Below are 18,734 nucleotides of genomic sequence, written 5' to 3' on the forward strand. Positions count from 1 at the left end.
TGCCACTCCATGCTCTAAAAGGTAATTGGAAAGTCCATACGTTAATCTAATCAATCGACTCCTCGCGCAAGGCAAAGAGCTGGCGCATGATCTCACTCGACTTGCTCCGCAATGCGTCATGGTACATGTTGTTGGCGATGAACTGCTTGATGTTCGGAACCTTGGCAACGGTGGCTTGCACATGATCGAAGTGTACGTACATGTCTTCCATGTAGGTTGTGCTGTAAACAGGGACCTGGTTCTTGGCCAGTTGAGCCTCATCGTAGAGATCAGGCCAGTCATCGGTTGTAGCCAGGATCTCTGCTGCTTCTTTCACCTGCTCGAGCTCCGTGTAGGAATCGAACATGTCTTTGAAGACCTAAGGTACATATTGATGTTAACCATTTCGGTTGGTACTCCGATCATGGAGGGTTACATGACTTACCATTTCGCCTGTGAAGTAAATTTCAGGCACGGAGTCATTGATCTGGAACTTTGCGTTGGTTGAGCGCAGTCTGTCTGCGGACCAGAGCGATGCTTTTCTGTGCGGATTGTCAGAGTCACATATCAACAGATAATGAGAGACCGTTTGCTTACCCTTGGCAATAGATCGATTCATGAAGGACGGCATATACAATGTTCTTGTCCATGCCTCCATTGTTGTCAATAACAGAGAGAGTGGGCAGAGTAAGGAAGCCAAAGATTTCCAAGTCATTACAGACTCGAACAACGATTTCTAGATGACCGTTAGCGTAGTTGTAATCCTGTGACAGTAAACATCTCTTACCATGTAAGCTATCGAGACCACCGTGGAATCCAAACAAGATACCAAGTTGCTGGAAGCGAGCTGGTGTGAGCACACCTGATGGCAAGGTAACATTGTTGGAGGATAAATATTGCATGATTTGCTTGACACGCCCTACGTCCTCGGGGAACTTTTTGTAGTAAGCTTCATTCCTTTGCTGAACCTTTTCTGTTCGTTTGTCAGTACTATGAGCGCAAAGTTGTCTGAGATAGGCTAGCCTACCATAGGTCTTTGCGTAGACAGCATCCGGTCCGTTGACAAGCGGGGGAATACCACCACAAACGAAAGCCTCTCTCAGACCTCCCGGGCTAGAATCATAGCAATAATATTAGCTGGTACCATTCACAGTATGGGGGCAGTAGTGACGTTAACACATACAACTTGGAGAGATAAGTCAGAGCGCAAAAGCCACCAAAGCTTTGCCCAATGATACTCCATTTACGCTCTTCCTCCGGGTACTCAGCTGTCAAGACACCACGAATAGCCTCGCAATCACGAACAATATTGTCCGCACGGAAGTTCTTGAGGTATTCCGCCTGTTTGATTGCGTCGCCCTGGCGGGCGAGAGTTCCCGCAGTTATAGTTGAGCTCAAACCAGTACCACGCTGGTCTAGAAACAATACCTAATGGAAGTTCAAGGTTAATATGACCGATCTCACAAGTCAAGCCAAAGTAGGCAACTAAAATGCGTCAAATACCTGATAACCCTTGCTGAGCATAACATCAAGCCAGGGGTAAGATTGCGGAGGACCACATCCAAAGCCGGGTCCACCCTGTAGGTAGACCAACCAAGGGAGTTTGCCCTCTTTGTCTTCATCTTTGGGCTCAATAGGCTTGTTTAGCCGACTGACACTGCGAGCAAAGAGTCGCAGCTGGCCAGCGGCGGGCTTACTGTAGTCCACCGGGACATCGAAGAACAGCTCGGCCACCCGAAGCTTGTCTGTGATTGTGATTAGAGCCAGTTATTCCCCATATCAATAAGCTTCGCCAATAACTGCGCCAATACCAACCTGGGACGTTATGGAATCGACGATCAATCAGTTTCGCGGCCATGATCGCGGTGTTGATGGGGCTAAAAACCAATTGGGCCGTCGAGCCGCTTTGCGGAGAGCCGTACCACTCACACTTCTCTCACTGTTCAACTTCCTTTTCACTCTACTTTTGTCCAGTCAACTCAAACACTTTATTGTTTTGTATTCAAGCTAAATTGTACCAGGCAGATAAGTTCAGAGGTGATCCACTGCCCCTTTAGGGAGGTCCAGCCGAATTAGTCCCAAATTCCGAGAGTACGGAAATCCTGCCGGTTGTATAAATCAGTCACGGTTAGCCCTATCTCAGCCCTCAATATCTACAGCGAAAATGGAGAGCCAATTGCAACAAGATCTGTGGAAAGTTGCTCAGGGACCATGGGAGTCTGGCGTTCTTCCGAGCGCAGAGAACTTAGCGCGAGCAAGAGCTTCTCTGCCGGCAGCACTCCTGGGCACGGGTTCCTCCCTTGAATCTGTTCAGCGACACATTCTTGATGATATCGTGCCAGCTTTCAACGGAGGGAGCATCAGTGCCAACTACTATGGCTTCATCACGGGCGGAACTACGCCGGCAGCGCTATTTGCCGACAATGTTGTGTCTGCTTATGACCAAAACGTTCAGGTGCATCTCCCCAATCACTCGATTGTCACGGATGTTGAGTACAATACACTTGGTATGCTACTAGACCTTTTCCGTCTGGATCGCTCCGCTTGGCATAATGGAACGTTCACCACTGGTGCTACGGGGAGTAACATCCTTGGCTTAGCCTGTGGACGCGAGTTTGTTTTGCAAAAGGCAGCGCAGAGGAAGGGTATTGAAACCCAGAGTGTCGGAGAATATGGCTTGTTTGAGGTGCTGAATGCACTGGGTCTTTCTGGTGTTCAAGTGCTGTCAACTCTTCCGCACTCTTCCCTGGTGAAGGCTGCCGGTATTTTGGGCATTGGCCGTTCCAATGTGCACAACATCTGCCAAGCTGGCAATCCCCTTCGCTTTGATCTCGAGAGGCTTGAGAAGGAACTCGCGAGAACTGACAAAGTGAGCATTGTTGCTATATCATGCGGAGAGGTCAATACTGGCCGGTTTGCGACAAGTGGTGAGGACTTAAGACAGATCCGCCAACTTTGTGATCAGTACGGGGCTTGGATGCATGCCGACGGTGCATTTGGCATATTTGGTCGAGTTCTGGATGACAAGCCGGAGTTTGCAACAATCAAAATGGGCAGCGAAGGAATAGATCTGGTCGACTCAATTACTGGTGATGGCCACAAGATTCTCAATGTTCCATATGATTGTGGCTTTTTCTTCTCTCGGCATCCGGAGGTGGCATCACAGGTATTCCAAAATGCAAACGCCGCCTACTTAAATGCTGGAAACTCCGATGGCCCTTCTATTCCTTCGCCATTGAACATTGGACTGGAAAATTCTCGTCGGTTCAGAGCCTTGCCCGTCTATGCCTCTCTCTTGTCATATGGCAAGTCTGGTTACCAAGAAATGCTAGAACGTCAAATTGGGCTTGCAAGGAAGATTTATGATTGGGTCTTTGATCACCCCAGCTATACAGCCTTGCCGAAAGCATCGTCAAAGGCTGAATTACTTGATCAGACATTCATGTCTGTTTTGTTCCGGGCTAACGATGAAGCCCTGAACCGCAACCTGGCACAGAAGATCAACAACAGCTCGCGCATGTTTGTCTCAGGTACCAGCTGGGATGGCGCCCCCGCTTGCCGCATTGCAATCTCAAATTGGCGAGTTGACGTGGAACGAGACTTTGCTTTGGTATCTGAAGTGCTGGCCAAGGTCGCCCAAACGTAGGAATATGACGGCTGCTCGTCGGGGATTCATGCTCCACAAATAATATACGGGGCAGTGAAATCACCCTTTTACATGCTAATAGTATGTCAATTACGAGGAAGTGACTGTGAGAGGAGAGAAGACCCGTAACGAGCCTATTTCACAAAATCAAGTGTACTACTGTTCTAATAGGAGAAAGAGGGGGCGGGGGAGAAGTTGTATCAGTTCCCTATAATTATGCTTATTCTTATCAAGATGGGTATTGTAGTCCCTTTTCGTATTTGTGAACATCTTAGACTTCTCCCAAGGTCCTGTAGGTATCTGATAGCTAGCTGTATATCCACAACCCTCACAAGGGACGGGAGGAGCAGCTTTTGATAAGGGCAATTCAAAAAAAAAGATTAATTCAGACTGAGTGGAGGAATCAGGCAATGCAGTAGGTCCAATGGCTAATAAAACCAGCACTACAAATGAGATAAACGCAATGAATATATGGGATGCACCATCCACCTCTCCATGCCCTCTCTCTCCCCCTGACGTCCTCCTCATCAGTTCGCGCCACAGTGAGTGTCGATACCTGCTCCACTCTACGTCGCGCTCACAATACTATGTTGAACAGCAACGGGAACTACCTGCTATGGTTTTTATGATCCGTGTCCTCTTCTTCGTCTTGAGGACTTCTGGTGTTGCGAAATAAATACTTTAATGCTTTGCTTTGTGGCGTTCGGCAGCTGATTAGCTGTCATATTCAAACAGCTGGCTGAGGCTCTCTCTCCTCTCTTGGTCGTGGCGTTACATGGCGAGTACCCAATGTCTTCAGGACTTGGCTCCATGCCAGGTCATCATTTTGCTGGCCTTTCTCCATGTCTTAGAACTGAGTTAAACAGGGCCTCCGCCACAGCTTACGATAAATTCGACGAAAAGTATCTCATCATCATAGGTGACGACGAATGCGGGTTGGGCTTTATATACGGCCTGTAGAGTTTCAAGCGCCAGATCCGTTTCCACGTGGAACATTCGGCCAGCGCACCAAGTCCTTTCTGCCGACATCTGCTCGTCGCATACGGCTTCGAGAGGCATATTGTTTCGGCCATGATGGTGCCTTCTCGTTTCCTCCGTGGAATGACAAGTTGTTGCCAGGACATCTTCAGCCCTCCTCTTGTTTGGCCAGCTGCCATGTATGGGGGCACTAGAAGATAGTGCTTGTTAGTTGCAGCATAAATAAGGCACACAGACAAAGTGGTATTAGCAAAACTCACCCAAGCCGGGAAACAAAGTCTTCATGCCAGTGTAGATATCATATGTGAAGCCCCAGGGACGACAAGGAAGGATGCACAAAACCTCAAGCGACATGATGAACGCTCTGAAGTCAAGAGATAAGAAGGTGGGAAAGAATAAGAGTCAAAGAGGAGGAAGTGGCACTTCTATAGTTTCCTTGGGGAGAGAGAATCAATACTCTACTTGCAAACGCTCAAAAAAATGAACCAAAGAGGTGAAAAAAGAGGCAGGGGAAAACAATGCATGAACAATATACTCAGTTCGAGGCTCATAAACTTCGTATAAAGTCTACCCAAATCTTCATGAATGCCACTGTATACAGATATATGACCTTGTTGTATACAAAAAAATCCCACAGATGGGGTCAACATTTCAAATTAATGCCAGCACGAAGCTCATCCTCGCGAACCTCAAACATGACCTGCACACCAACAAACAAAACAACGCAGCAGGAAATCAAATAAGCAAGACCGGAGTATGAGCCCGTCAAACCAGCAAGGAGATCCTTCAAACCATCCAAACCAAGCGCAAAGCCAACCAGATTCGCAACCATCATCATTAGAACATTTCCAACGGATCCAATACCACAGAGAACACGGTAGGCAGTCGGACGGGAGCGCCAGCGGTGCGCAGGGAATAGCATGCCACCGAGGACTTCTGGTAAAACGAAGAGTGTAACCAACCACCCCCACATAAGCAGACGGAGGTTGATATCGTGCCACAGGGCGACGAAAGTGAAGACCATAAGGAAGTTGCGGATTTGCAGGAACTTGTTCATGAAATTGGACTTGGGTGGTGAGGTGGGTTTGGGACCTCCGGCTGGTCGTCGTCCACCGCCGCCGCCGCCGAGGGGTATGTAGATGTAGCGGACGATCCAGCGGTTGTAGGAGCGGTGCCAGCCGCGCCAGAAGGCGAAGGCGGAGTAGTTGTTTGACATGCAGCGGACCATGTTCTCTGGTGGATCGATGCCGTCTACTAGGGCCCAGAGTCGGAAGAAGCGCCAGGGAATGAGGAGCTTGAGCCAGATGATGTGGAGGTTGAAGAAGGCTAGCATGCTCAGCTGGCCTGGGGTGAAGACAGACCAGTCTGGATTGGATTTGGAGATTGCTACTGCGTAGATGTAGTGGAGGATTAGTTCCATGCAGAGGAGGGTGAAGCCGAAGCGGATGCCGTAGAGTGTGGTGCGGCTGCGAGTTACTGATGCTGGTTTGTAGCGCTGCTGGGAGACGTAGTCGTTGAATGTCAGGATTGGACCGGCTAGGTACAACGGTGAGTAGAGAATATACGCAATGTAATTGCGTAGGGTGAAAGCCGCTGGTTCTGCAGGGATCTTGACTCTTTCACGGTCAGAGAGGGACGCTGGGTCGAGTTGCTTCTTCTTGTGGAATTCGGTCAGTTGGGCTGTCAATTCGAGGATAGGTACCACCAAGCACTCACTTCGATTGGACTTGCCGCGGGGTAGTCGACACTCCAATAGTTATCCATATTGAAGCTGATGAGGCGCAACACAGTCACTTTGAAGAGGACCTCCCACCGCGGCATGAGTCCTCCAAGGTTGTCCACATGCTGGGCCCATTGGACCAACATGCTAGTGCTTTCTCCATATTGGCCAGATCCCGGCGCAAACAGCGTCACTATCCGCTCGAGGGGGTATCCACCGCATAACTCATTGGCAAACAAGATGAAGAGGTTGAAAGTCCAAGTCGCCGCAGGGACATAGGAATGGGGAACATCCTTGCCGATTCTGTAGTTGATATACAAGATCGACAGCACTTTGAGAGCGGACACTCCGTGGAGCGCTGTGATGAACACCAGTCCGAACCAAAAGTCGAAGCGCATTCGCTGTTCAAGTTGCACCTCGCCCGCACCAACCACGGAGTTGGTCGATGGTTTTGTTTCAACCTTCGAGCGGTTCATATATGACTGGTAGACCCGGCGGACAAGAGGATGGAGGATCAGGAGGAGGAGAAGGGGAGGGATGTTGTCGCGAAAGCTTGCATATTGCGAATCGGAGTTGTCCTGCGGGCGTGAGATCAGTTTCGTGCTCGTCGACGATTATCCGCTTGATGTAAGCACTTACGACCAGACGGCCAGGGATCCAGCCCGGTGACAAGAGATCAGAGTATTTGGGGTAGATCGGATTGCTTTCTGTGATGTTGTCCGTACCGGTCAGTATTCCAACACGTCCAGCGATTTGTGTGGTCCACTAACCCTTCGAGGCATCAATGACGGTCTTGAACATCAATGGAACGAGCGTGATGAAGAAAATGTAGTAAACGAAGAACTCCGGCGTGCGCCAGAGTGATGGCGGCGCGCCCTGGGCGATTGCGTTGGCGCGGGCATCTTTGGATGAAGGTCGCGTGTCGTGGGCAGGTGTTGCGGAGGAGGTAAAGCGAGTGTCTAGGGTGTCCAGCGAGTAGACCCGCCGGAGCCATGCGAAAAGAGAGGGCATCTTATAACACTGGCATGGCCGGCGCAGGTTTGAAGAAGTCGAAGTCGGAGATGGTTGAAATTACGGTGTCTACTCAGGGGCCGAGGTACCGCCACCTTGGTGAGGTGGCCACTACATGTACTGAGCTATGTGAATATTCCATGCCAAATAAGTAACTGATGTTTAATTATTTATCTTAGCCTGGCTTTTGTTTTTTAGTCCATGTAATCACTAACGTTACGTCCCCGTAGATACAATCAGCGCCCGCCAATATCACATTGAATGATCCAAGTATACCAGGTAGTTAAGGTGAAATCGGGGGTAATCTGGTGAGCTTTAGAGAAATATGTAGTTCTCAAAGTAAATTGAGCGGCGTGGAAAGAAACATACATACAAAGGTGAAGGAAGAAAGGTACATGAAGAGGCGGATTTCTATACAATTCGCTAATATAGCGACTCCGCCATTCACAAGACGTAGAGCAAAACTTCTTAGTAAATGTCCTGTATATACGCCTTAGTTAGATAGGGCCTGTTGGGTGAGGGAAAATACAAAAGCAATTGATATGTTCTACAGAATTTGCTTTACTCGGATATCCAACATGGCTTCAGGTGTTGGATCTGTTGGCAAAGACTAGGTATTCGTAGGCTTTTACATAGCTCTAGTCTATTTAGAACAGCATTTCTTCTCAGCCCAAAAATTCACTAATGGCTTCCAGCCCTGCTTGCAATTTCTCCGGCGGAGTTGTGATGTGCATCCGAACGAATCCGCGGAAATCTTGAGCAGCTGGCAAACCAAAGCAAAGACTTCCAGGAGCTAACAGAACGCCCTTCCGCTCTTTCAGTCTCAGACAGAACTCGACATCATCTACGGGGACTCCATTGGAGGAGAAGCGTACGAAAGCCGTCGCCCCCGAGCTCGGCTTGATCCACGAAACACCCTCGTGCTTGTTCACAAAACTTTCAAGGAGAATGAGATTCTTCCGGGCCAATTCTAGATGCTTCGCCAGGATCTGAGGCCGGCATCGATCACTCAGAGCCTCGGCAGCGATGGCATCATCAATTGTGCCAATTGCCATGATCGTGTAGAGCCCCAGGTTGAAGCATTGTGAGAGAATTTTGGCGCTTTTCGTGGCGATCCAGCCTACTCGAGTACCAGATAGGCCCCAAGCCTTGCTCACAGAGCTAGTGACGACGATGTTGTCATTGTCATTCTCTTCGGAGAGCTCCAGGAAGGATGGCGGGTTTGTCGAGTCATGGAATAGTGGGCGGAAGATCTCATCAACTACAAGGATTATCCCATGTTCACGGGCCAGAGCCACGATAGCGTGCTGCATTTCGAGGTTCAGGATGGTTCCTAGGGGGTTGTTAGGGTTGTTGAGGACAATCATTTTTGTAGTTGGGTTGATCATGTCTTTCAATTGTTGAAGGTCACTCTGGCCTTGGTTGTTCAAATCGGGAGACCAATATGAGATATCCCTGCCAACTTTGGCTTTCGGAATAGCCAGAAGAGGTGTATAGGAGGGATACATGGCGATGACATGATCTCCGGGCTCCAGCAAGCTTTGGAACACGAGCGAGTTGGCACCTGATGCTCCATTGGTAGCTAAAATGTTGTCTGCAGTGATCTTCTCGTCGTAAAGCCCGGCGATCTGCTGGCGAAGATTCTCACTTCCATTTCCGGGACCCAGAGTCAGTTTCAAGGACTCAACCGACAAGTTGCTGGAAGTTGTCTGCTTGTCCGAGGAGAGCTCGATTAGATCCTGAATTGACAAAGCCGGAGTCGCACTGCCGGCTAACACCAGAGAAGCACTCTTATGTTTTGTAATCCACTTAACTTGTGTTAACGAAGGCAAAATTGAGAATTGAAGCTGTCGCGTACCTTAGGAAGCTCGAAAGAGCTAATTTTGTTCATTGTGGTATGATAATATGCAACTTGAAGATAATGAAGAATACAATGGGCTTACTGGAGATCTTATAGCTTTCCCAGGGCTCTGACGCATAGGAATGACATGCGGGGCCGTCCACAGGGCGTGTTCTATTCCTAATCTGATGCTTACCCGTCTTTCTGGCTCTTGGATTTACTAGATGAATCCTGAAGGATGCTGCTATCGGCGGATTTATAATGAATTAATAATACTTATACCATGTTTGACGTCGACTGCCTGATAATAGAATGAGCTGTTCAATTTTTGGATTGAGGCTTCGTACGAAGGCGATGACTCATTTGAATTCGAGATTCCATATTTATATCGGCTAAAGCGGCTGTCATTGTCGGAGTGATAGCTAAGCTATTTTGAGGGCGAGGTTAAATATTATAGGCTAAATAAGTTACTGATATTTTATTTATTTGTCTTTCCCTGGATTTTTGATGAACTAACTACGTGTAATCGCCACATGTATGTCCACATCGATCCATGCGGATCCAATTAGCGCCCGCTAATATCACATCGCGTGATTCAAGTACAGTATACAAGGTGATTTAACGTTAATGTAAAATCCGGGGTAATTTCGTGCGTTTTAGACAAACATGTACTTCTAAATATGATTTGGGCGGCATGGAAAGAAGCATAGGATTCGTCTTGGCTGTATATGTATGAAGCCACTAAACTCAAACTGTTCGTTTTGTCCCACATCAGCTCGTTGATCCTTCAACCCAACCCTTCATCCTACTCTCTATCCACAATGTCAACCCAAAGAGTAAGTACCCCATCTGTGATCTACCCTAATAGATCCAGTTGCCACGAGCATCTTTTGTCGGCTACGTGACAGCTGAAATTAAGTGTCCCCGCATGTTGATACTGTATCTACTTCAGGTTGCCTTCAAAGTCCACGGCACCGTGCAAGGCAAGTCCCTCCATATCCCCACTACCAAACAGTTCTCATCTCCCACTCAATTACCACTAACATAAATAACAGGCGTCGGCTTCCGGTAAGAATACCTCAACCCAGCCGATGACATCATCGCCATCAAGGTGACTGACCGTGGCCACCATGAACAAACTACAGAGACTTCACCCAGAAATGCGCTACCAGCTATGGTCTCAAGGGCTGGGTCAGAAACACTACTTGCGGACGGGTGGGTATCTACTTCATAGGTACTGCTACGTGCCCAGTCAGGATTGTTGGCTGACTCAACCGGATTTATATAGGTCGAAGGCGAGGCCCAGGGCAGCGATGAGATCATGAAAAAGTTCTTCCAGCAAATCGGCAGGGGGCCTCGTATGGCTCATGTAGTGAAACTTGAGAAGCGAGACATGGACGTGCGGGATGACGAGGATCACTTTGCTGTTATGAGGACGGGGGAGTCTATGTTCGAATCGGAGAGCTAGATCTTGTTTTTGATAGCTTTCCAGGACCAATTATAGTAATCATTCATAGTAGGATGGTCATAATAGCAATGATCAGTCCAGATTCTGCAGTCATTTTGAGTTTATACCTTTGTTATCTCCTGCTATTTATTGTTGAGGTTGTCAGTCTTTCACACCCTGGGTTCAACTTTGGATCGGAGTACATGTATAAGACATAGGACAGTAGACATAGATATTGAACGAAAAATATAGGAGAAAATAGAATATAGATGTATCGGCAGGAACCGGGACGCCAACTCCCTATCGTATCTGGCCCCGGTGAGAAAATACGAAATCCAAGAATGACCTCAGACGAACTCGGGTTTGAATCAGGCTTTGAAAATGATATTTTCTCGGGATCGGTGGCCGTGAAGGGGCGAGAGGCTCAGTGCAGAGCTGACTCATTCTAGCCCGGTCCATCCCGAAGTCACCTGCGCAAATTCGCTCTGCTTCGGGAAATAGACAGTAAACAGCCAAAAAACGAGATATTCTCTAGGGATAATGGGAAGCCTGGTGAATGTAGTTTTTGCTCAGGTAGATTGATAGTTAGATAGCCCTGCGAACCGACTGGGACAAGAGGCCCATGAAAGGTGCATAAGGATATGTGGGGGATATACATAGTGGAGCCAATAAGCTAAACAGATTGTCATCGTTGGACTTGCAGGTTCTCGTTCTTGGAGATCGGAGGTTCCGCCACGATCCCGTCAAGATCCCGTCAAAGGCTGAGTTTTTCTCGTGATGGATCGGGTTCCTGTTTTGGTTCCAGGGTTTATGTAGATATTTAAGGCACTCCTGCTCTCTTACTCCTACTTCCATAGTATACTACTACCCACTTACCTCAACCATAACATGAATTCTCTAATGACTTCGGCCCCCTTGCGGGCTGCAGTACGACCGCAGTACCTGCATTTGGCTGCTCAGACCTGCTCAGGCATTGCAGTCACAACTTTAAGCTCGTCCTTGCGAACCGGATCCCCCAATCACACCAAACGCCTGATCTCATCTACGCCCCAAAATCAGATCAAAGAATTCTTCCCTCCACCCAAATCCTCCAATGTGAAGGGAGTGCAATCAGCATGGGTGCACCCAGTGTGAGTAACCCGCTTCATCCCCGCTCGTGCAGGAGCTAACCCTATGCCAGCTATACCGAAACCCAGATGAAAGATATCTATATCGCACACCGTGAAGCCTCAAATTGGTCCGATTGGGTTGCTCTTGGCACCGTCCGTGCCTTCCGATGGGGCATGGACTTTGCCACAGGGTATAGACACCCCAAGGCGGGCGAGGAACTCCCAGCTAGCTTCAAGATGACAGAAGCGAAGTGGCTCACGCGGTTCATCTTCTTGGAAAGTGTGGCAGGAGTTCCGGGAATGGTGGGCGGAATGCTGCGTCATTTGCGCAGTCTGCGCAAGATGAAGAGGGATAATGGATGGTATGTGACATGTCCATGAATCCACGATGGAGAGATCTGCAACTGACTCGCAATGTCAATAGGATCGAGACCCTACTCGAAGAAGCCTTCAACGAACGCATGCACCTTCTCACATTCCTTAAGCTGGCCGAACCCGGCTGGTTCATGCGCCTGATGGTCCTCGGAGCCCAGGGTGTCTTCTTCAACGGCTTCTTCCTCGCCTACCTGGTCTCCCCCCGTATCTGTCACCGATTCGTGGGATACCTCGAGGAGGAAGCCGTCATTACATACACTCGTGCAATTGAGGAACTTGAATCCAACAAACTTCCAGAGTGGAAAGATCTCAATGCACCTGAGATTGCTGTCCAGTACTGGCAGATGCCAGAGGGTCAACGGAAGATGCGGGACTTGTTGATGTATGTCCGTGCGGATGAGGCCAAGCACCGCGAGGTCAACCACACACTGGGTAACCTCAATCAGGCTCTCGATCCCAACCCGTACCAGACCGAGTACTATGATCCGGCGCGTGACCACCCCACGAAAGGCATCGAGAACCTCAAACCCACTGGGTGGGACCGGAAGGATATTTTTGATGCAAAGAACTGAGTCCATCAAAACGGCGTTGGGGTCTATTATACTATACCATAGCGTTCTCCTCTCATTTGTATATAAAGTCAACTTCATACTTGTTCATACTTCCGATAAGCATAGAACTCAACCATGGAACGCGGGGCAGCTAAGCCTAACTAGGCAATCCACCAACATAGTACTTCTTATTTCTCCATCTTGCCTTTCTTGTCTCTCTTGTCATTAAAGATGTTGCAGCTCCAGAAAAAAGGGGGTTGATATGACATGCATCCTTAATCAAAGAACACATCTCTTTGTGGGCGGCCGTTGACCCGCAACCCCCTACTAGCCCCGGTTAGTCGAGAGCCCCCCTTTTGACCAAAAAGAGATTCTCGTCCGTCGATCCTGCATGTTTCATTAAACCTCCGTCCTTTTCATTAATTTGCTTGTATAGCCCGCTCAACCTCGGAAGCATTGACTTGGTCGCACACAATCCGCCACATGTCAAAGTCACGAACATTCCCAGGGACCACGCTGCGACCCCGATCCAACATTCCAACCTGAACCCGAACCCACAGCAAATCCCAATCAATGGACGAGCCACGACGGTCAATGGACACCGAGGCCTTCCCGGCTGCTGTACGGGCTTCTTCACCCTCGCCTTCAGTCCCAGCTACACCTGCCATCTCATCGTATTCCTCCCCAGACCGCACATTCTCCTCCGAGTCTTCCCGCTCCACCTCCTCCGCTACCTCCGCAGATGCCAGATCGTCCGTGTCGACCTCGTCCCGCCGCCATGGGTACATCCGTGCATTGGGAGCCGAGTTCGCGGACTCGGCCCGCCACCGCGACAGCGTTATGAGCCTCGGCAGCATCGCCCACCTACAATATTATTTCGCTCGGACAGGTCTATTGGATGGGAAGGGTGGTCGGGGCCGTGAGTGGGATAAGGATAAGAAGAAAGGCAAGGATAGTGTGCCGCGGGTGTTGATCACCCCCAATGAACGACACATGGATGATTTGGTATCCAGCCCTACGGATATGGCAGACCCCGCCGAGGGTGAATTGGAGGATGAAGATGAGGACGCTGAGGTGATGCTGCCGCCTACCGTTAGCACCTACAGCATCAAAACACATCATATTCCCCCTCCGCCGGATTTGATTTCTTTGCGCCGGCAATTGATGCTTGCATTGGATAAGGCGGAGACTAATATTGAGGCCATCGAGAATGGCGCTGAGCCTCCTCCCCGTGAGCCAATCCGGAACAGTCTTTCTCCAGGGGATGTCCCCGAAAACCATATGGAGGAATCTGGAGAGGTTCCTACTCCGAAGAACAAAGAGGAGGCACAGGGCATGTGCATCCTGGATGATGTGACGAATGCTATTCGAGCCGCGAAGATCTACTACACTGCCCATGAACACCCAGAACGTCTAGCTTCAATAAAAAGCGAGCGCGAGATACGCAAGGAACTCTTCGATGTGTTGGAAGTTCTGAAACGCTGGGCTGCCCGGCATTTCGCCAGTGGTCTCCGCGGGGAAGAGCGCGAGCGGATTCAGGAGTGGATCTCCGGTGTGCGCACCATGCTCGTACGTGAGAAAGCCCTGGAAGACCTCGAGGCTCAAGAACGGCAAAATTGGGATTGGGCAGCTGGCGACTGGAGAGGCCGAGAGCGTCCCCGGGAGGAGTCTTTCCTGCGCAGTCTGATGCCCGGCGGAGACTCCTTGCCTACCTGGACACCCGTTGAAGAGACGCCCAGTGAATCCCTGCCGACCCCATTTCTGGACCAATTCCGCGATGGGCGTGCACTGGTTCAGTTACACAACCTCGCGATAAAGAAGTCGAAACGCCAGTTCGGCGAAATCAAGGCATACCACCAGGACATTGCCAAGCCATACCGGCAGGCTGACAATCTCCGGTTCTGGGTGAAAGCTGCAGAGCTCCGGTGGGAGCTGCGTCTGGATGTTGATGTGATGGGGGTTGTACAGAACAGTGGTGCCGAGGCCTGGAAGCAATTTGACACTGCACTGCTGGCCTGGTGTAAGACTGTTCGCGAGGAGTTGGTGCGAGATTGGCAGGCGGCCAACCCAGGACGACCCCCGAGTGCTGGGTTGATTTGAGGATTGTTGGATTCGAAGTCCATGTTTGCATCTCGGTTCTTTTCTTTTCTCTTTGGGCATTTGATACGATACCCCCTGAATTGTCGCCGACTGTTCTGCCCGTCTCATATTTTGAATTCTAGTCTTTTTCGGAATTACAATCATTGTACTCATAATTCGGACTTCAATTCCATAGACGCATACATGCATTAATTGTGGATAAGTTAACGTTATCTGTGTCAGTGTACATGTAGAGAGGTAAGTTGGCCTTGTTGATCTGCATAGACGTTGAACATCATATGAAATTGACGTGTACTCCTGAGCTTGACCGACAAACTCGTGGGAAGAGGAAACGTTCAAATAATTTTCAAATTGCAGAGATCTCAATTAGAAAGAGAAGCATGTAAGTGAAACAAATAAGAAAAGAAATATAAGACATGATTTCATCGTCCCTCACATACCGAGGAGGTACATCGGGCCCCATAGTAAATATACGGGGCCGAAGGTAGACAGGCCACTTCATCCCTCTCTCTCAACGGTTGCTGCCCAATATCTTCACCTTCAAACTGAAATATACAGACTGACCTTATGTAGCTTGTTCCTGACATTTCTACCTCTGAACAATAGAAGGGGGTTACACTTTAGCTTTGCCGAGAGACGAAACATTCCAGCTATCCCTGTCTGGATCGCATTTTTTGGTCCTTTTGCTCTTTCACCCCCAGGGGCCTTGTCTCCATGCATGCCACAGCCGACAGTCCAACTTCTGCGACCGAAATCGCGCACCCTTCCAACGCGTCCATAACCTCCGCTTCTCCCCCGTCGCTCACCCCCGCGCTCTCCGTCTCTCCAAATGACACCGGCACCTCCACCCTCCGCCGCCTAAAATCCAAGTCATCCCTGTGGAGTCTAGGAAGCAGCAATAACGAAGACGAAAGCTCCCCAGTCGAGCCAAATACTGGTCCCCGGCAATCAATCCTTCGCCGACTCTCCCCGGCTCTTGCAGCCCGCGTCAAAATGCTGGATGGCAGTAACAAGTCACCCTTGCAATCCAAGAACCCAAATGCTGTCGGTCGAATTCCAGAAGAGCACCTGAAGGAGCTGGATAGTCGGAACCAGGACTTGTCTATTAGAGTCGAGCGGAGGGGCCAAGCGTGGAACGGTTCAGGAACCTCACCCGGCCAATCTCACGATCCCCCGCGGCGTACCGCCTCAAACCACCTCGAGCTCCCCCACCAAGATATCCTCCAAGAGATCGCAGACGCACACAGACGGGACGGACGCGCCTCAACCGAAGCAGTCGAGGACAGCCCTGACCAGAACCAGAACCAGGACGAGCCCGCCCCGACAACCGACTGCACCAGTTCACCAGTCTACATGTCTGTTGCAGAGCCAGCTCCGGCGCCGGTGCGCGCACAACCGCAACCATCCCTCCTACCCAGCAATTCCATTCAAGACGATCGCACTGACTTCCAGAAATACGTCGACGATACCGCCCGCAAGGAAAATCAGGATGCGCAGAGCGCGCCTGATCCCCCGCCGAAGGATTCCCCGCCTGCTTATGCCCATTCGCGCTCGTCTTCCAATTCCCAGTCATATTTCAATCCCATGGGTCTACAGCGCGCGGACTCCATATACTCTTTCTCCCGTGCTTCCTTTAGCAATCAGCTCTCGCAGCTGACGTCCATTCCTCTCCCGCAGCCGGATTCGCTTGAGGCGAGTATTACGAAGATTGCTACGGCTCTTTCGGCTGTGAGGGCTTTGAATGGGGCTGCGGAGCAGATTCAGATTTGGATCAAGAAGGCTTCGGATGTGCTTAGTGGTTTGGATTCTGAGGATGATGTTGAGTGGGCTGCTGCTGGTGGTCGGGAGGGTCTTGATGGGGTTGATAAGGCCATTACCCGGTTCGAGTGCTTGGTTAATGTGTATGTGCGAGCCATTGAGAATGTTCAGCTGCGAGACGATATTGCGAATGTCGATGCGGAGAACTTGACGACGATCGTCAGCCAGATGGAGAGTATCCTGGAAAACTGGAAACAGATCAAGAATAAGCTGAGAGGTGTGAAAGAGCAAGTTGAGTTGGCGATGGAGTGGGAAGAGCTTTGGTCGAATGTCCTTGGTGATGTGGGTATGGAAATTGATAATCTTAGCGGGTTGATCTTCGAGATGGAAGAAAAGCGTCACCAGGCGTTGATGGATACGGGCGAGACGACTGGCGGTCTTGATATCAACGAGTTGGAGACGATCGTGGAAGAGTCTCCTACCAAGAGTCGCGCGGCATCACAACGCCTGAGTATTGGTCCTCTTCTGGCATCGGCTTCTGGCACTCCTGTTATCAAAACACCACAGGATGATACGAGCCACTCGAATCTGATGGCTATCTTTGCGCGCATGCAGCCGCTACGTGCATCGTTGGACTTTTTGCCCATGCGACTGTCCATGTTTCAGGCTCGGGCCGAGGCTATTTTCCCGAGTGCGTGCGAGGAGGTTGAGGACAGGCGGAACAGGTTAGAAAAGAGCTATAAGGTTCTTGAGACAGATGCGGAAGCTCTGCGGAAGGAACTGGGAGAGGATAAGTGGATTCTAGTTTTCCGCAATGCTGGAAGTCAGGCGCAGAAGATGTTTGAATCTGTGGAACGCAGCATTGGCAAACTGCAAGAAGGACTGGAGAGCGGCTTGCAGCTTAACAACCCGGTCACCTTGCAGAAGCGCATTGAGAACTACGAGGCGAAGAAGATGCACTATGTGCCGGCGATTGAGCGTGTGGTTTCCATTATCCAAAAGGGTGTCAATGACAGGTTAACTGTCAACGGCGAAATCCTACGATTGTTGTCTGATATGATATCGCGGATGGATGCTCTCAAGGCTAGTACCAAAGTCATGGACACTTCTCTTGAGGACGTGCATATTGTCAAGGGTCAGCAGCTTCGAGACTCAATTTCTAGCATCTTGACCATGGACAGCCCGCTCACAGGCAGTGCCATTGACACGCCGGGAAGCTCGCCCGCGTCGTCGGTTATCATAACTGGCCCCAGCTACAAGGGCACCTCAACACCCTTGGGTGGTTCAAGCCGACGCGAGAGCTTAGCTGGAAGCACCACAACTCGGTCAGCCTTGCCAAAGACCCGGCGCTACTCTGGCTTGCCGCAGTCCACAGCGAACTACACAAGCCGGAAGTCGAGCATCCCCCAACCATCCGGCCTTACATCCCCCACTCCATCAAGGAGATCCACAAGTCTCTTTACGCCAACCCCGGCTTCCCGCTACACTTCTCGCACACCAGCGGCGCCGTCCACAATCCCCAACCGTCCTCGTTGGAACGCGAGCACAAATACGAACGATCTAGATACTGGATATACTTCATACCGCAAATCATCCGCCCCGATATCTCGCACGCCTCGGCCCGCATCGGCCATCCCATTCCCCAGTCCATTCCGTCGAGAGACATCTGCGTCTCCAGCACCGGGCACTTATAGATCGACGAGTCGCGTCTCCAGCCGGCTCGGTGATCGAAGTCCCTCACGGAATATTTCCTCCCCTAGCCCAGCGCGATCATCACTCCTCGATCCGCCACCATACAGCCGACTGCGCCGACAGTCGGGGATGTCAAACACACCCCGCAGTCGCCAGAGCTACGCAGGCGTGAGCTCAGCTTTCAGCCGGAGCGTCTCACATGCTCCGGATGTATCTGAGACACCTAGCAAAGCCTCTCGGCCGGGCACATCACTGGGTCATTCAACTAACAGGCGTGTTAGTCTTCTCCCGCTGCCAACGCGGGCAGATCACAAGCCAGCGGCTCAAAAGGTGGATACTCGTCCTCCGTGGCGTTAATCTACGTAATTAATATTGCTCTGTCGGCATGTACTATGTACTATATTTCACCCCCTATAGTACCTCTCTCTCACACCCTATCTCTCTCCATCTCCGTCTCCCTCCCTCAACTTCCACACAATCTCCGTCCCGCTCATCCTAACATCTTCAATTCTACCCTGTCTAAGTTAT

General features: G+C 50.2%; 8 protein-coding genes across 8 annotated transcripts; 5 read left to right on the top strand and 3 right to left on the bottom strand.

Annotated features, from left to right (window-relative positions):
• Window positions 1–46: 46 nt before the first annotated feature.
• N7446_007182 (proline iminopeptidase) lies at window positions 47–1,837 on the bottom strand (the record flags this gene model as incomplete). Its single annotated transcript, XM_058515928.1, has 8 exons — window positions 47–358; window positions 425–521; window positions 577–715; window positions 767–952; window positions 1,007–1,092; window positions 1,163–1,407; window positions 1,483–1,724; window positions 1,795–1,837. The coding sequence occupies 8 exons, from the start codon at window positions 1,835–1,837 to the stop codon at window positions 47–49; spliced, it is 1,350 nt and encodes a 449-aa protein (XP_058373106.1).
• Window positions 1,838–2,143: 306 nt separating this feature from the next.
• On the top strand, window positions 2,144–3,625 carry N7446_007183 (pyridoxal phosphate-dependent decarboxylase family protein; the record flags this gene model as incomplete). The annotated part of the gene is made up of 1 exon (XM_058515929.1): window positions 2,144–3,625. One exon carries the CDS (start codon window positions 2,144–2,146, stop codon window positions 3,623–3,625), a length of 1,482 nt encoding a protein of 493 aa, XP_058373107.1.
• A 1,600-nt stretch (window positions 3,626–5,225) lies between these two features.
• Window positions 5,226–7,353, bottom strand: N7446_007184 (putative glycerol:H+ symporter (Gup1)). Its single transcript, XM_058515930.1, has 4 exons — window positions 7,094–7,353; window positions 6,963–7,030; window positions 6,320–6,901; window positions 5,226–6,260 (listed from the first exon to the last, which is right to left on the bottom strand). The coding sequence occupies exons 1-4, from the start codon at window positions 7,332–7,334 to the stop codon at window positions 5,247–5,249; spliced, it is 1,905 nt and encodes a 634-aa protein (XP_058373108.1). The 5' UTR covers window positions 7,335–7,353; the 3' UTR covers window positions 5,226–5,246.
• A 646-nt stretch (window positions 7,354–7,999) lies between these two features.
• Window positions 8,000–9,225, bottom strand: N7446_007185 (uncharacterized protein; the record flags this gene model as incomplete). Its single annotated transcript, XM_058515931.1, has 2 exons — window positions 8,000–9,142; window positions 9,193–9,225. 2 exons carry the CDS (start codon window positions 9,223–9,225, stop codon window positions 8,000–8,002), a joined length of 1,176 nt encoding a protein of 391 aa, XP_058373109.1.
• Window positions 9,226–9,995: 770 nt separating this feature from the next.
• N7446_007186 (acylphosphatase) lies at window positions 9,996–10,642 on the top strand (the record flags this gene model as incomplete). The annotated part of the gene is made up of 5 exons (XM_058515932.1): window positions 9,996–10,010; window positions 10,127–10,157; window positions 10,230–10,242; window positions 10,320–10,389; window positions 10,463–10,642. The coding sequence occupies 5 exons, from the start codon at window positions 9,996–9,998 to the stop codon at window positions 10,640–10,642; spliced, it is 309 nt and encodes a 102-aa protein (XP_058373110.1).
• Window positions 10,643–11,509: 867 nt separating this feature from the next.
• Window positions 11,510–12,677, top strand: N7446_007187 (alternative oxidase; the record flags this gene model as incomplete). Its single annotated transcript, XM_058515933.1, has 3 exons — window positions 11,510–11,751; window positions 11,802–12,092; window positions 12,155–12,677. The coding sequence occupies 3 exons, from the start codon at window positions 11,510–11,512 to the stop codon at window positions 12,675–12,677; spliced, it is 1,056 nt and encodes a 351-aa protein (XP_058373111.1).
• Window positions 12,678–13,229: 552 nt separating this feature from the next.
• On the top strand, window positions 13,230–14,756 carry N7446_007188 (uncharacterized protein; the record flags this gene model as incomplete). Its single annotated transcript, XM_058515934.1, has 1 exon — window positions 13,230–14,756. The coding sequence occupies one exon, from the start codon at window positions 13,230–13,232 to the stop codon at window positions 14,754–14,756; it is 1,527 nt and encodes a 508-aa protein (XP_058373112.1).
• A 714-nt stretch (window positions 14,757–15,470) lies between these two features.
• Window positions 15,471–18,563, top strand: N7446_007189 (KAR9 family protein; the record flags this gene model as incomplete). The annotated part of the gene is made up of 1 exon (XM_058515935.1): window positions 15,471–18,563. The coding sequence occupies one exon, from the start codon at window positions 15,471–15,473 to the stop codon at window positions 18,561–18,563; it is 3,093 nt and encodes a 1,030-aa protein (XP_058373113.1).
• Between the last annotated feature and the right edge of the window lie 171 nt (window positions 18,564–18,734).

Source organism: Penicillium canescens, assembly GCF_028828765.1.
Source record: "Penicillium canescens strain IBT 15451 chromosome Unknown utg000004l_segment0_segment0, whole genome shotgun sequence".
Lineage (NCBI taxonomy): Eukaryota > Fungi > Ascomycota > Eurotiomycetes > Eurotiales > Aspergillaceae > Penicillium > Penicillium canescens.

Coding starts and splice junctions, on each gene's coding strand:
- N7446_007184 (XM_058515930.1), bottom strand. CDS start 7,334: ATGCCCTCTCTTTTCGCATGGCTCCGGCGGGTCTACTCGCTGGACACC. Junction 7,031..7,093: donor CGTCATTGATGCCTCGAAGG/GTTAGTGGACCA, acceptor ACAACATCACAG/AAAGCAATCCGATCTACCCC. Junction 6,261..6,319: donor CCGCGGCAAGTCCAATCGAA/GTGAGTGCTTGG, acceptor GAATTCCACAAG/AAGAAGCAACTCGACCCAGC.